We start from the raw sequence: 14476 nt of genomic DNA on the forward strand, positions 1-14476 counted from the left end.
TCAATAAGGAATATGACAGTTCATGTGAGTAGACGTGAGGGCTACTGGGTTACACAATTTACTGCAAAACAACAGACATCAATACATTGCTGAGACTTGACAGTCCTTATCCAAAATATTTAAAGTGAAAATCTGGCTTCCAGGGCCGGAACTAGGGGTAGGCAGAAGAGGCACCTGCCTAGGGTGCCCTGAAAGGGGGACGCTGGGCAGGTACCAGTCTTCTGCCTACCCCTAGTCCATGTTCGCTCTCCCTCTCCATTCCCTACCAGCTCTCTCCCCCTCCCCTCCGGCTTTTTCCCCTCTCTCTCCCCTGCCCTCCCTCTCCCTTGCCGAGCTCACCTTTTCGGTTTTTCCCCTCCCCTTCATCGCTCTGCGCATGTGTGCGCACACAGAGTGGAGCGCGCGCAAGCGCACCAGCACAGAGGGGAGCGCAGTGGCTGGCTGGGTTGCCTAGGGTGACCCAGTTAGCTTGGTCTGGCACTGCTGGCTTCCAAACCAAAATTTGATAAAGAGGCCCACATAACACAGAAACCCCTGATATATCATCACAGTTAATTTTTTCTTCAAAAAGTATGAATAAATGCCCTTTTCTATGCTGAAATCCAGCTGTTTAACAGTTCTTCTCTTTCTGTATTATTTGAAATCCTGACAGGGAAGGAGGGACTAAATACTGATGTTACAAATTGTAACAACTACTCCACAGCTTATAGACAGCATGCAGGAACTACATAACCCATAATGCATTGCACTATGATGTTCCTTTCCTTATTGAAATCACATGTACAGTAGTGATGTGGGGGCCGATCCAATACCCGCAGGATCCACAGGTCGGCGGGTTTCAGCCTGACCTCGCACTCCACCCCTTTTGTGATGTCATCAGCGGGGGTGAGCAGTGCAGGTCTATTAAAGGAAGCTGATAGGCGGGTGCGGGTTTTTCTGACCCACACATTACTAATGTGCCGGGAATTGTGGGGTTTGGAGGATACAGGCTGAGGACAGCTGGCTGTTGATACAAAGTAACAGTAGTCAGGCAGCTAGGCTTAGGGAACTGTCAGAAACCATTAAAAATCTTGAAAAGTCTGCATATTTTTTAAATGATGTATATTTCAAAGTTGCTTGAAATTATGTTTACTTTTCAAAAAGCTTAAGTCATGTTTTTGTGGAGTTACCATTTGAAAGGGAACTGGAAATCTCGACAATGACAGAAAGGTTTTTGAAGCAGAGATATCCTTCATCTGTTATAGACAACACATGGACTTGGCCCAGGCACGTAGGCAGGACCGCCATCAGAAATCGCAGGGCCCCATACGACAAAATTTCCTGGGCCCCCTGGCTGCACCCACCACAAGCCCCACCTACAGGTCTGCCCTCCCCACCCCACAGGTCTGCCCCCACCACACAGTAAAAAAACAAAAAAATATTGGTGGCTAGGGTTCCCACATGTTAATAAAAAGATATTGGTGGTCAGGGCCCCCCATAAAAAAAATTTGTGGCCAGGGCCCCCCCATTAAAAAATATTGGTGGCTTGGACCCCACATGAGAAAAAAAATTGGTGGCCAAAATTGGTGGCCAGGGCCCCCCCCACATTATGAGAAAATTGGTAGCCAGGGCCCCTTAAACGTCCATGCCTTCCCGAAGTCAGCAGCTCTCAGAAAGATGGGGGGCCCGGCTAATCAAGTAAGTGTGGCGTGGCTGGGCCCCCCTTACCCTCAGGCCCCCTACAACTCTCCCCCCCTGATGGCTGCCCTGCACGTAGGCATAGGGGTTTTACACTAATAAAAATAGTGGGCCACAATAACCCATTTTCTCTTTGATATAGACTTTTCACAGCCATGCATATTTGGTACAGGTAAGTATTAAGAAATCTGGAACATAATGTGATAAAAAGGTCCCCTACTCATGTATATGTGTCAATATAAATATATGATTCAGTGACATTATGAGTGCCATTCAACTTTTTTTGTATAAATGATTAACCATACATGTTGCCTTATATATGTAGGTAAGGCCAATAGAATATTGAAAGGGGTTGTTCACCATTGAGTTAACTTTCAGTATGTTAAAGTGGAGAAATAGCAGCACTCCCATCTTATAAAAATAAAAACTCAGTCATTTGTCTCCTTCTTCACCATACATATATATGTGTGTCAATACCATTATGTGTTTTCGCAGGGGTCTAATTACTCTTTAATCTTAAATCAAACATAGATAGGGTGAGCATATTCTCATGTTGATCAATGGTATTACCTGAATAGTCCTGTATATTCTCTAATGTCCCAAAATGAGCTTTCAATTTAATTGTTCTAAAGAATTGAGTCAGTTCCAAATCAATCTAAAAAAAATTGGCATCCACTGTGGGGAAATTCCAATCTCCCGCATCTCCGCTACCTCACTGATTTTTTGTACTGGCCCACTAGACGGATCAAAAAACTCGGAGACATCCTGAAAGATGGGGTCTTTGTCACTCTCCCCCAATTGCAAGAGTTATGTCCTGACACAATAATCAACCCCTTCAGATACTTGCAATTAAAGCATGCCTTTAAAGCTCAGTTTGATGGGTATATACCCTCCTTTCACAAATTTGATGTTTCCAGTACATTACATGCGGAGAACCCGCGCAAATTGGTATCATGCCTTTACAGGAATTTAATGGAGGCGGGGAGTACTCCCTTCCAAGTAGCCCAGCGGAAATGGCAGAGAGTTCTACCTACGATAACTGATGATGTGTGGGATGAGGCTACTGACAAAGCCTATAATTACCTTATCTCAACGAAAGACAGGCTGATTAGTTTTAAAATATTGCATTTCTATTACTATTCCCCTCTTAGGCTGAGTAGGATCTTTCCTGATAAGTCTTCGGCATGTCCCCGATGTGCTCAGGCTAATGCAGATTTTATTCATATGTTGTGGGAGTGCCCAAGAATACTCCAGTTCTGGAAAAGAGTGGTTGGTTTGCTTAGTGATACTTTAGCCCTTCCCCAAGTAGTCTCCCCTGAAGCCTGCCTTCTGGGGGCAATAGATGAGCTAGTTCCTAAAAGCGGTACTAGAATAATGTATAGATCCCTGTTATTTTATGCAAGGAAGGTCATTATTATGCACTGGATTCAACCTATGCCTCCCTCAATTAACCAATGGCTTAACATGGTGAATCATATGCTTCCGGTAATAAAGCTTACGTATGAAGCCCGTGGTCACCCTGAGAAGTTTGACAAAGTATGGGGTCAATGGATAGACATATACCCTATGGTTTCCGGAAATGTGTGAGCATTGTACATTACAAGGAATGTGGTAACTTATGCTGTATAGTGTCACGTGTGATATTGTGTCGCTGTGCAACCTTTGTACTTTTCTGTTACTTGTCATTTGATGTACTGCCAGCTGTTCTTAATAAATAAAAACTTTAAAAAAAAAAAAAAAATTGGCATAGAATCCAACAAAAATAAAGGGATACCACACTTGTACTTATACTACCTTTGTAGTATATGCTATAAAATGCCCTGTGTGGGCTTATGTACACAGACCAGACAACTAGACAGCTAAAAGACAGAAAAGGGGAACACATATCTGATATTAGAAGAAAGTGAGACAAAATACGACTGCCAGTCATTTTAGTGATGCAGGTCGTACTGTCGCCCAGTTACGAGTCCAGGTAACTCAGCAGGTCCCCAGACCCAGGAGGGGTGGAGATAGGGTAAAACAGCGGCTGAAATGTGAAAATAAGCTGGATGAAAAAATTGGGGAATTTAATGCTTGGGGGTCTTAATAAGGAATATGAATTGGCCCAGTATGATATGGATATGGCTCAGTTGTTTTTAATCATTTTAATTGTTGTTCTTATGTTTTATCCTGTAGTGGTCAACAAAGAGTCTGCATGGGCAAGTGGAACAGTAACACCAAGTAGGCTTCTCATTATCAAATCAGGATGGTGAAATTGTGTATTTAAAAATATGCATAAAAATATTGAGATAATTATTTGGTTGCACTGGTATAATGTTATGACTGTTGATGGAACCCTGTACTATGTATTTTAATATTTATAGTTCTATATTTGTACCACTAGGAGGAAATGTGTTATATGGGTATATAAGGAAGCTTGTTCAGAATTGATACTTTGTCAGCTTGAAAAAAGGACCTGGAAGGTCCGAAATGTTGCTGAAGTTGCCGTATGAAATAATTAAGGTGGTTTTATTTTTATGAGATGTGAGTGCTGCTATTTCTCCACTTTAAGATATAAGGTATTGTATATGAAGGTGAACACATTCTTGCATGCACCCCTTCAAGGGCGATCCTGGCCCCTCTGCCACCTGAGGCAGCAGCAGTTGCTGCCGCCCACCCTCCCCCATGTGCTTACCTTTTTTTGCCTGAGGGGGTCCAGGGGGGTCCACAAGGGCAGCAGAGAGGGCCAGTATGCTAGTGCAGAGAGCCTAACTGCTCTCTCCGCGCTAGAAGAGCCGATTTTCCAGTTTGAAAACCAGAAACTTGGCTCTTAACTTAAAGTACCAGGAACAGCATTTTTGCAGCCCCTGGCACCTAATGGGGCGCTGCTGCCTGAGGCGACAACCTCAACTCGCCTCATTGGCGAAGCGCCCCTGCACCCCTTAGAAGAATATTTATAGTGTTTGCTGGATGACTGCTGTCTTGTGTGTTAACTTTCAGCATGATGTAGAGAGTAATATTCTGAGATAATTTATAATTGGTGTAAGGGTACCAGGTCATGTGGTGCGGCGGGGATGCCCACAGCCCTCTCTTCCTCTGCGTGACGATGCTTCTGGGTTTGACGTCATCATTGGAGCGAAGTTTGAATATTTAAAGGGCTGGCGCCCAATTGCACGTTGCCCAATGTAGGTCTATTTGCAATAGTTCCTGGGTGTGTTTTCTAAGTCTGATTAGCCTGTTCTTGCCCTTGCCTGTCCCTGACCCTGTCCAGTTAAAGGAACAGTAACACCAAAAAATGAAAGTGTTTGAATGTAATGAAAATATCATGTACTACTGTGTAACCTGAGCCTTTTCTCCTTTGAATGGCTGCTCCCTTTGCTACACAGCAACTTGTTTATATAAACAATTGTAGTGTTTCTGCAGCAAACACAGCAGTTTTAACAGTGCAGGGCAACACTGCATTATATTTTTATTACTTTAAAACACTTTAATTTTTTATGTTACTGTTCCTTTAACTGCCTGTCCTGATCATTGCCTGTTTCTGACCACTCTCTTGGAACTTGCTTCTGTACTGCGTTATTGGTTTGTTGACACGGCCTGTGACTTCAACTACCCTCTTGTTTCCTGATTTTGTACTGTGCTGCCCATTTGGTATCGACTCGGCCTGTCCCTTGACCACGGCACCTTGTTCCCCGTTCTTCCAGTAGTCGTTTGGTTCCCTTGCCTGCCCAGAACTCTCTCCCTAGTCCTCTCACTTTAAGGCCTGGCAGCATCCGAGCAGCAGAGGGCTCCTCCCAAAACGAAAGGCAGCTGTTATTGGTGGAAGCGTGAGCTGAGGCCGGGATCCTGTGGTTTTCTCTTGATATGGTGTACACCATGGTTTATTATTTTTGATTTTTAAGTTATCTAGCTTTTTATTCAGAAGCTGTGTGCTTGCTTCAGAAAGACTACTATAGTTTATATAAACAGGCTGCTGTGTAGCCATGGGGGCTGCCATGAAAAAAGGCACAGGTTACATAGCAGAATTATATATAATATATATAATATTGGACAAGGCTTATACAGTATGTTATCTGCTTTGTAACCTGTGCCCTTTCTCCTTTTTTTCCAGCTTGAATGACTGCCCTCATGGCTACATGGCAGCTTATTTATATAAACTATATTCAGGCGCGCTCCAGGCTGTTTTGCCACCTGAGGCCGCGTTTAAAAGGCAGCTTGCCCGTCGTGCTTACCTTAAAATAGCCGACGGGAGTCCATGGGTGGGCACATCGCTAGCGCAGAGAGCAATATTGCGCTCTCTGCGATAAAAAAGCCGAATTCAACGCTTAAAGTTACAAGGAGCTGCTTTTTGCCTCCCCTTGTAACTTCTGGGGAGATGCCGCCTGAGGCAAGGTACTCACTTTGCCTCATGGCAGAAACACCCCTGACTATAGTAGTGAAGCAAACACACAGCTTTTACCAGTGCATGCTAACACTATATGATATGTTAATGACTTTACAATTCATTTTTTGGTGTTACTGTTCCTTTAAGGCATTTATTCAGGTCCTCACCAATACAATTTACATCTCAAATCGGTTTAAATTTACCACCTCCTTCTCATGGTACTTTCTATGTGGAATGTTCCACTAGCCATTTTGTTGCAGCCATTTTCAGTAAATTATTTTGGTAATAGAAACAGCTGCTAATATATTTGCCTTCTAGATCATGATTTGCTCATGGTCACAGGCTTATGCCATAGTATTTTATATGCACGCCATGTGGATCCAGTAAAATGTCAATTGCTATTTAGATTTGTAGCCAATAAATACAATGCGATCTACTCAACAAGGCTGCATGTGGAACTAGTCACCCCAAAACAAGCAATCATAAAACAGCTTTAGGAGACTTTATTATAGTTCATTAGACTGCATAAGAGTACTCTCTTTACATGTCCTCTGTATGAAAGTATGAATAAAGTCAGCACAATGAGGAATGTGGCCTTAGCAGTATCTATTCTTGTCCAGGTTCTTGTTGGCTGAATTATAGCCAGCTCTAGAGAAGCAAAGGGCAGCGTTTCTGTCACAATCGCAGATAAACTTTTCACAGGCGTTGTTACTAGCTGTGGAAGAAAAAAGGGAGTCACGGTTAGAAATACAGATGCAGGCAGAGTGCTTGATACTGCTATATGTATCTGCAGCTCTGTATGTGTGTCTTTTTATCTTCTTTTCCTAAGTGCCAATGATATGTATACCTGACACAGCCTTGAGCAGATACCCATTGTGGATGTGTTTATTTTGGGCCCATACACCGGTCAAAAAACTACTGACACAAATACTCAGCTAATATTTGCGCTAATAAGGACAGCCCATCACTCTTTCCTAGAATTGATTTTCTAGAATAACACTTTCAGCTCCTGTGATGTCTGTATTCTTACATTAGTAATTCCCTCCTGCCTCGTTTGTATACCTTCACCTCTTTCTAGTTACATGCAAATACAATGGGAAACTAAAACTTATACAGGTATTGGACCTGTTATCCAGAAACCTCGGACCTAGGATTTTCCGATGCAGGATCTTTCAGTAATTTGGATCTCCATACCTTAAGGCTACTTAAAAACAGTAATTCAACCAAATTGTTTTGCCTTCAATAAGGATGAATGATATCTTAGCTGGGACCAAGTACAAGGTACTGTTTTATTATTAGAAAAATTTAATATTTTTTCAAAATTCATTATTTGATCAAACTGAAGTCTTTGGGAGATGGCCTTCCTGTAATTCTGGATAATGGGTTTCTGGATAAAATTCTAGTTAGCTATAGGGTCCTGCTTATGTGAACATTCTAATGCCCTGGCTCCATGCTGGTTCTGTGCCTCATAACCAAAAATGGGCCAGTGTGGAGACAAAGCAAACAAAGCAAACAAATACTATGCTGCACAATGAATAAATGGTGCTTATACAAAAGCAGATTACTGACATAAGCAAGTGACAGTTGTTCCAGAACAAGTGTAGTCATAGAGCTCAATGTATGGGCTGTCAAGGATGCCATTACAGTGTCCTTTAGAGTCGGAGTAGCATTTGTCATGGGTTTGGCAGCATCTGCAAAGCAAAGAAAGGGCATCTATTTCTTCAGATACAACTAGGAAGGAAGCATTGAACATAGAGAGTATCATCCTTTTTCTGATAACTCATATATTGTATAGTTTTGCTAATTAGAGTGCTTTGACATGCGAACATCTTTTTTTCTGTATTCATAAGTATTAGTCACATAATATATTCTGAAAATCTACCACTTGAATCAACCAAATATTTTTGTTGATGCTCATTAAACCCAATTCAGTTAGACAATGAGGTAGCCAGGTTACTGGTATTTCTTCAGCCTTGCATGATAGTGAGAACTGCAGCATTGTTATTATTATTCTTTATTATATAGCACTGAGTTATTCCGCAGCTACAGAGATTACACTTCATACAAATCAGTCTTTGCCCCAGTGGAGCTTTCCAACTAAAGACCCCATCACATTCCCCCACTATAGTCAATAGAAGCCACTAAACATGGCTTTATTTTTTGGAGCATGGGGAGGGGGGAATGGTGACTGAGCCAGGCAAGTACCCAACAAGCTAAAAATATCAGGCTCTGTCAGTGATCTGACGTGAACTCAACATGCTCAATAATTTTCCAAAAGAAAATCCCTCCCACTGTTAGACGGCAGTGGCACTAAAAGGAATATGCACAATAATGCTGTTCTGATCCTGTTAAATGCTCTCTCCTACTTCTGTGGGCCCAATCTCACCGCCCCCTTCCCGCGGGCAAATGGTCTGTATTCTCTGTAGTTATGCCACTGATAAAAGCATCAACACTAAAAATCTAATCTCAGGTTCGATCTGCTTTCTGGTTGTTGGGTGTCAGTCACCCTGACTACAGATAGCAATTTTGCTTTCATGTGTAGAAAGTATAGAGAGAGATCCAAAAACTACAACAATTAACTAACTAATTGGAACATCTATATCATAGTACAGGCTAATTCAACATTAATTTTCCTCTTTAGCCTTTATATATTATTTTATCAACTTCCTATACTTGTTATCTTTCCTTGCTATTAATAACACTGATCTCAATAAACTGTTTTTACCTATTGGGCTGGTAAAATACTTGCCAGGTGGCAATGATAAAGTTAGCAGAATTATTTATATTGAAATCAAATGGGCTTTTGCCCGAGTTACCGGTCTAGTGCATCCACAGGAGTCCCACTGCCTCCTATTCCACAGTAGCATCCGTAGTCATTGTAGTCAAAGTAAGGATCACTGGTTGGAATGTTGCATTTGATCATGTTGCGGAACTGCCATAGGTTCCGAGGACTAATGCTAGCCAAGGCAGAAGACACTGTATGATACAAGGCAATGAAATTATTGTATCTATGTTAGAGCTGTATCAGTCGCTGCTGTGCCTTGGTTTATTATTATATTATATGTAATTTATATAGCGATTGATGCAGAGCTTTACATGGATTATACATCATTCACATCAGTCCCTGCCCATTGGAGCTTACACTCTTAAGCCTATATCACACTTACACACTAGGATCAATTTAATCAGAAGCCATTTAACCTGCCCATAGATTTTTGGAGTTTGGGAAAAAAAACAGTAACTGGAAGAAAATCACACAGACAACATACAAACTCCTTGCAGAGAGTGCCCAAGCAAGAATTGAACTCAGGACCCCAGCACTTCATGGCAGAAATGTTACCCATTGAGACATAAAGGTTCCTGATTACATGAAGTAAAAAAAACTACAGTAGTCATTCGAAGAGTATATGCCCAGGTGGTTACTCTCACAGATATTTTTTCTACGATATCTGTAGCTCATTTGGTTAACCAAATTACACAATATCTATATTGCAACAATATGAACGGTGCAGCATTTAAATAAGAACTTCAAGGCTTTATTTCACAGTCACGCTCCAGATGCAGTTAAACTACAGCTCACAAAACCCAAGCACAGTCCTTGTACTTGGTATAAAGTGTTACTATTGCTAATGTCCATATATTTGCTAAACTTGGTATCACTCACCCTTCCTGCCAAACACTGCTGTCTGTTTGGACCAACTTTACAGAGGACCAGACAACTCACCTGTCTTTCAACCCCTTAAAGACTGGTAGAAACTCTACATTGGCAGAGGAATGGTAGGACCATTCCCAATTACAAACAACCTTGGGTACCACAAAGTCTGTATTCTGCTCCTCTTTAGCGCTAGCAGATAGTTCTTGCAGACCTCTGACACACATACACAAACAATATAAATGTATGCCTCATAAATCTCAAAAGCTTGCTGAACTTTCCCTCACTTTCCCCTTCTCTGACATACACACTTGCACTAAACAATGCTTGTATTTCAAAGAGCAGAAGCAAATGAAAATTCCTTAACCAGACAGGATTTACCTGCCAACAGCAGAGCAAGGACCTTGAAAATCATAATGGCAGAGGTTAAGGCTTTAACGCTGGTGCTGATCCTTTAAATACTGAAAATATGACCTTTGGTTTTCAGGGGTAGGAAATTCTGTGAGAAGTTAGCTGCCAAGTACACCTTTCCTCTCTTTGCTAGTGATGATTAAGAGAACAAGGGCCTTGAACTCAATTTGCATCTCAGACCTTGCATCTATATGTAGAAACATGGAGATATGGCTCTTGATTCAAGGTCACTCCCTCACTAGGGCCCATAGCAGAAGGGGGTGGCCTCTGTATGGTCTGTGCGACTTCTCAGGGTAGAAATGAAAGGGAATGGGTGACCTTACTCATCCTAATTCCATATACACCTGATAAAATAGAATATAATAAATGTTATTCTTTAGGTTTTGAAACAGTAAGCACTATACTGTTTAGTCATTGTCCACAAAGGGTGATTGCAGAAATTTGTACTGTGTACAGGCCCAGGGCTGGTCCTATCAAATGTGGGGCCCAATTGGGACCATGTTGGCGGGGCCCCTAGACAAAGTTTTGCTGGCTCCCGACACACCAAGTATTTAGGAAAATAAGGGCATACAGGCACAAAATAGAAAGGAAAGGGGCAGACAAGGTAAGAGAGTGAGAGGAGTTGGGGGCAGGCCAGGCAGCATCATGTGCTGGGGGAAATATTACCTGTGCTGCCCTCTGGTGCGGGGCCCCCAGAGGCGCGGGGCCCAATTGGGCCCAATTGGTCCAATAGGCCTAAGGCCGGCCCTGTACAGGCCCTACAAGCTAAAGCAGCGTTCCCCTTTGTATCCTATTTCCAGATGACTTACCCAATTTCAGGATCTTGGTCCTAGTAAAAAAAAGTCCCCTGCGAATGTCCCCGTCTGCTCGACTAAGGTACTTAACTTAATTCAGTAACAGACAAATCTCTGTCTCTTATTTTGTGATTTTCCAGTGCCAATCCAATGGGGAAATTATGTATTTTTTAGAAAAAAACGTCTGTATTTTAATATATATAATAATAAAGGATTATTTAATGCACAACAGCCCTGCTAGGAGAAGTCAGGCAGGAACAGCACAATTTGATGCCTTGTGCAGATGGGAACAGATGGCAAATAGTTAGATCTATATTGTACAGAGGGCTCTTACACCCAGACATTTTAAATTTCATTCTCATACTGATGCATAACATAGCAGTCCATAGTTGCCTCGCAAGGCAACTTTGGTTTAATACACAGTGCGTGTGTTTTACCAACAGAGATTTACATTATTGTAGGAATGTAGCTTTGGACATTTTGTTGCGTGTGCTGAAGGAGATTAATTAAGGGCTTAATTTACCTCCTTTATCTCCTATCTCCTAAGCAACTGCATGGGAATACTGATACTAAAAGTAAGTACATTTACAATTTAGATACTTTTTTTCTATTTTTTAAGATACTAGCAGTTTTTAAACAGTTCAAATAATTTCATTGAAACTAGAGAGCCATTTCTGGACAGTTCTGCTGACCAGCCGGACAATTGAATAGGAAAGACGTCTGATGTTGTTCTGTGCAAAAGTGCAGAGAAACTCCAGATTATTCTTTTCTTCTTTTTTGTAAGCAGAAGTTTTTCTTCTTTACTGCATCAGACAGATTCACACTAGTGTTTTGTGGGTTTGTCTGAAACCTGCAGAACCCAAAGGTTTACCTACAGGTCGGGTTAGGGCTGAGAAATAACTTCTCTAGTTATCACTGGTGCCAGGCTTTACTCTCTACTTATCCCATCTTCTCAGGCCTTTCTTCAGTGCTTTAATTAATAAATGCACACACACACTCCATTCCCTTTCTGCAGAGGCTAGCAAAACAGACAGGCAGTATGCAGTCCAAACCTCTGTGACTGGGCTGTTTGCAGCCCAGGTTATGTGTTGCTCTCTTATTTATGTAATTAGTAGCCTCCCTGGATTCTCCTACTTATCTGTGACAATACAATTATTATCTGTCTTTAACTTAACCCCATCAAAGAGTCCTAATAAATACATGCAAACATAAGCAGAAATTGTCCTCCAGAAAGAGGAAGGGCCCACCCAGACCAGGAACCACCAGAAAATCTGCGTACACTGGCAGGCCAGTCTAAGTTGTCCATCTATGATGCTGAGCTAGGCCAAAAAGGCAGTTGAAAAGTTGTCATTCTATAATATACTAAAAGTTAAATGAATGGTGAACCACCACTTTGGGGTGCTGAAGTGAGGGAGAGGGATAGAAAGAGAATGGCACATAGCAGGTTAAGAAAACGTTGGAGCTAAAGTAAGTGACAGTGGCACATGGTTGAAAGTAGGAGAGAACAGCACATATGTTTGCTAAAAGATCAGATAAAGGCATTAAAGAAAAATGAGGATAAGACCTCAAGGAGAAGAAAACATTATGCTGAATGCTAATGTTATTAATGGAATAAAATATCTGTATGAAGACTGATGACCTAAATGGAGAACACAAACTGCACCCACTCCTACATGCCCTAAACATTCACAGCCTGCTATTTGCACCTTTGTGCCTCCCTTGACTGGAGTACACCATGTACCCCCAGATGGTGGCTCTGGTTGTTCCATTAATATACTGGACATCAACCAAACTCTTCAAATGGGTTTAAAAGGGTTTTATTTAAATTTCAGTATATTATAGATCATAGATCCCCAACAAGAAGGTTCTTGAGCAGGTTGTTCAACAACCCCTTGAATGTTGCTTCCAGTGGCCTCAAAGCAGATGGTTATTTTTGAATTCCTGACCTGGAGGCAAGTTTTGGTTTGGCATGTGTTGTTCCCTAACTCTGTTTACTTTTGAAAGAGGCTCATGGGTAAAAAAGGTTGGGGACCCCTGTTATAGATGATTCCTCTATTGTGTCTTTGCAGACACCATAAAGTGCAACATTTTTAATTTTTTTTTCACCCACAAGGCAGCATTTTTTATCAAGTATAATTATAGGCACCTCCACTGAAACTTTCATGCAATGCACCAAATGAACTCAAAAGTTGTGGCACATGGTTTCCCCCTTTGCATATGTATTGCCTCAGTTCCAGAGCAAAGAGTCAATAAAATCATCTGATTGATTCATTTGGCACAAGTCAGTTGCAGCTATTGGTAGAACCCTAGGATTGCTGCCTGGTCCAGGATAACAGTTATTTAAGTCAACGTGTGCACTTGCACATATTATGTAAAGAAAAAATATAGATGTTATTAAATGTAACAGATTAAAGGAGAAGGCATAGCATTTAACATTTGGGGGTGCCAACAATTAGGCACCCCCAAGTGACTACTTTTACTTACCTGAGAGATCCTCTTCCAGCTTCTTTGGGTCTTCTTGCAGTTTTGCATGCGCAGTAGAGTGGAAAGCCGGACTTTAACAAAAAAATCGTCTAGTCCGCTTTACTGCTCATGCGTCTGCCCCGGAAAATTTGAAAACCAGTAAAGCAGGAAGAGGATCTCTCCATGGTGCTCGCTAGAAAAACCCTGGCCAGTGTGGTTTTCTGCTGATCTGAGCACCGGCCCGGGATGTCAGATAAGTAAAAATAGTCACTTGGGGGTGCCTAACTTTTGGCACCCCAATTGTAAAATACTATTCCTTCTCCTTTAAGAAATAAAAAAATGGTAATGAGAAAACAGGAGAGCTTAAAGTATGATATTGGATCCAGACTGACTACTGGAATGTTCATTGAATAGATAAAGATCATGAAAAGTCAGATGGACTATATCTGGGACTTAGGACACTTAAGATAAGGAGAGCTGTGTTTATGTTATGTGATGTGATGCCAGCACCACTAAAAATGTGCTTGTTTGTATAAATGGGGGGTGCACCAAAAATGTTGTTTTCTCACAAACAGTCCAGCACTTGCTCTGACTTCTGTATACCTAGGTATTTGTAAGCGCACAGAAAAGATACTTTTGGTGCAGAAATTAGAGAAAACTTGGAACACCATTTTCTTAAGAACACCATGGCTTCATTAAGTTAAACTATATATAAAGCTCTTTCCTTTTCTTGGAGTTACTTGCCCTTTAAAGGGGTTATTCACCTTCCAACACTTTTCCCAATTCAGTTGGTTTCAGACAGTTCACCAGAAATAAAGACTTTTATTGAAGTTAAATAGCTTAATCACACTCAACTTGCGCTGTGATAAGTAAATCTTGTTTGTTTTTGGAAAACTCAATAAAAATTTTAATTTACAGGCAGCTGTTAGAATTGATACAATAGTTGATACATTTCTCAGCCGCATGTCTGGAATATGAGCAACTAAATGTTGCAAAATTGTTAACAGTTCAGAATCTGCACCTGAATTACTGAGCAGACGGAAACACCAGGAACCTTAAACTTTAAATTTAGATTTTGGAATAACGGTAAAAAAAGAAATTATGGAAAGCAGTTGA

The 14476-nt window shown here is 41.3% G+C and overlaps 1 protein-coding gene across 1 annotated transcript; it reads right to left on the bottom strand.

Moving 5' to 3' along the window:
• Nucleotides 1-6528: 6528 nt before the first annotated feature.
• Nucleotides 6529-10178, bottom strand: pla2g1b.L (1 L homeolog). The gene is made up of 4 exons (XM_018226755.2): nt 10074-10178; nt 8857-9016; nt 7610-7731; nt 6529-6755 (listed from the first exon to the last, which is right to left on the bottom strand). The coding sequence occupies exons 1-4, from the start codon at nt 10105-10107 to the stop codon at nt 6637-6639; spliced, it is 435 nt and encodes a 144-aa protein (XP_018082244.1). The 5' UTR covers nt 10108-10178; the 3' UTR covers nt 6529-6636.
• Nucleotides 10179-14476: the final 4298 nt, after the last annotated feature.

The sequence above is a fragment of the Xenopus laevis genome, chromosome 1L (genome assembly GCF_017654675.1).
Source record: "Xenopus laevis strain J_2021 chromosome 1L, Xenopus_laevis_v10.1, whole genome shotgun sequence".
In the NCBI taxonomy this organism is placed as follows: domain Eukaryota; kingdom Metazoa; phylum Chordata; class Amphibia; order Anura; family Pipidae; genus Xenopus; species Xenopus laevis.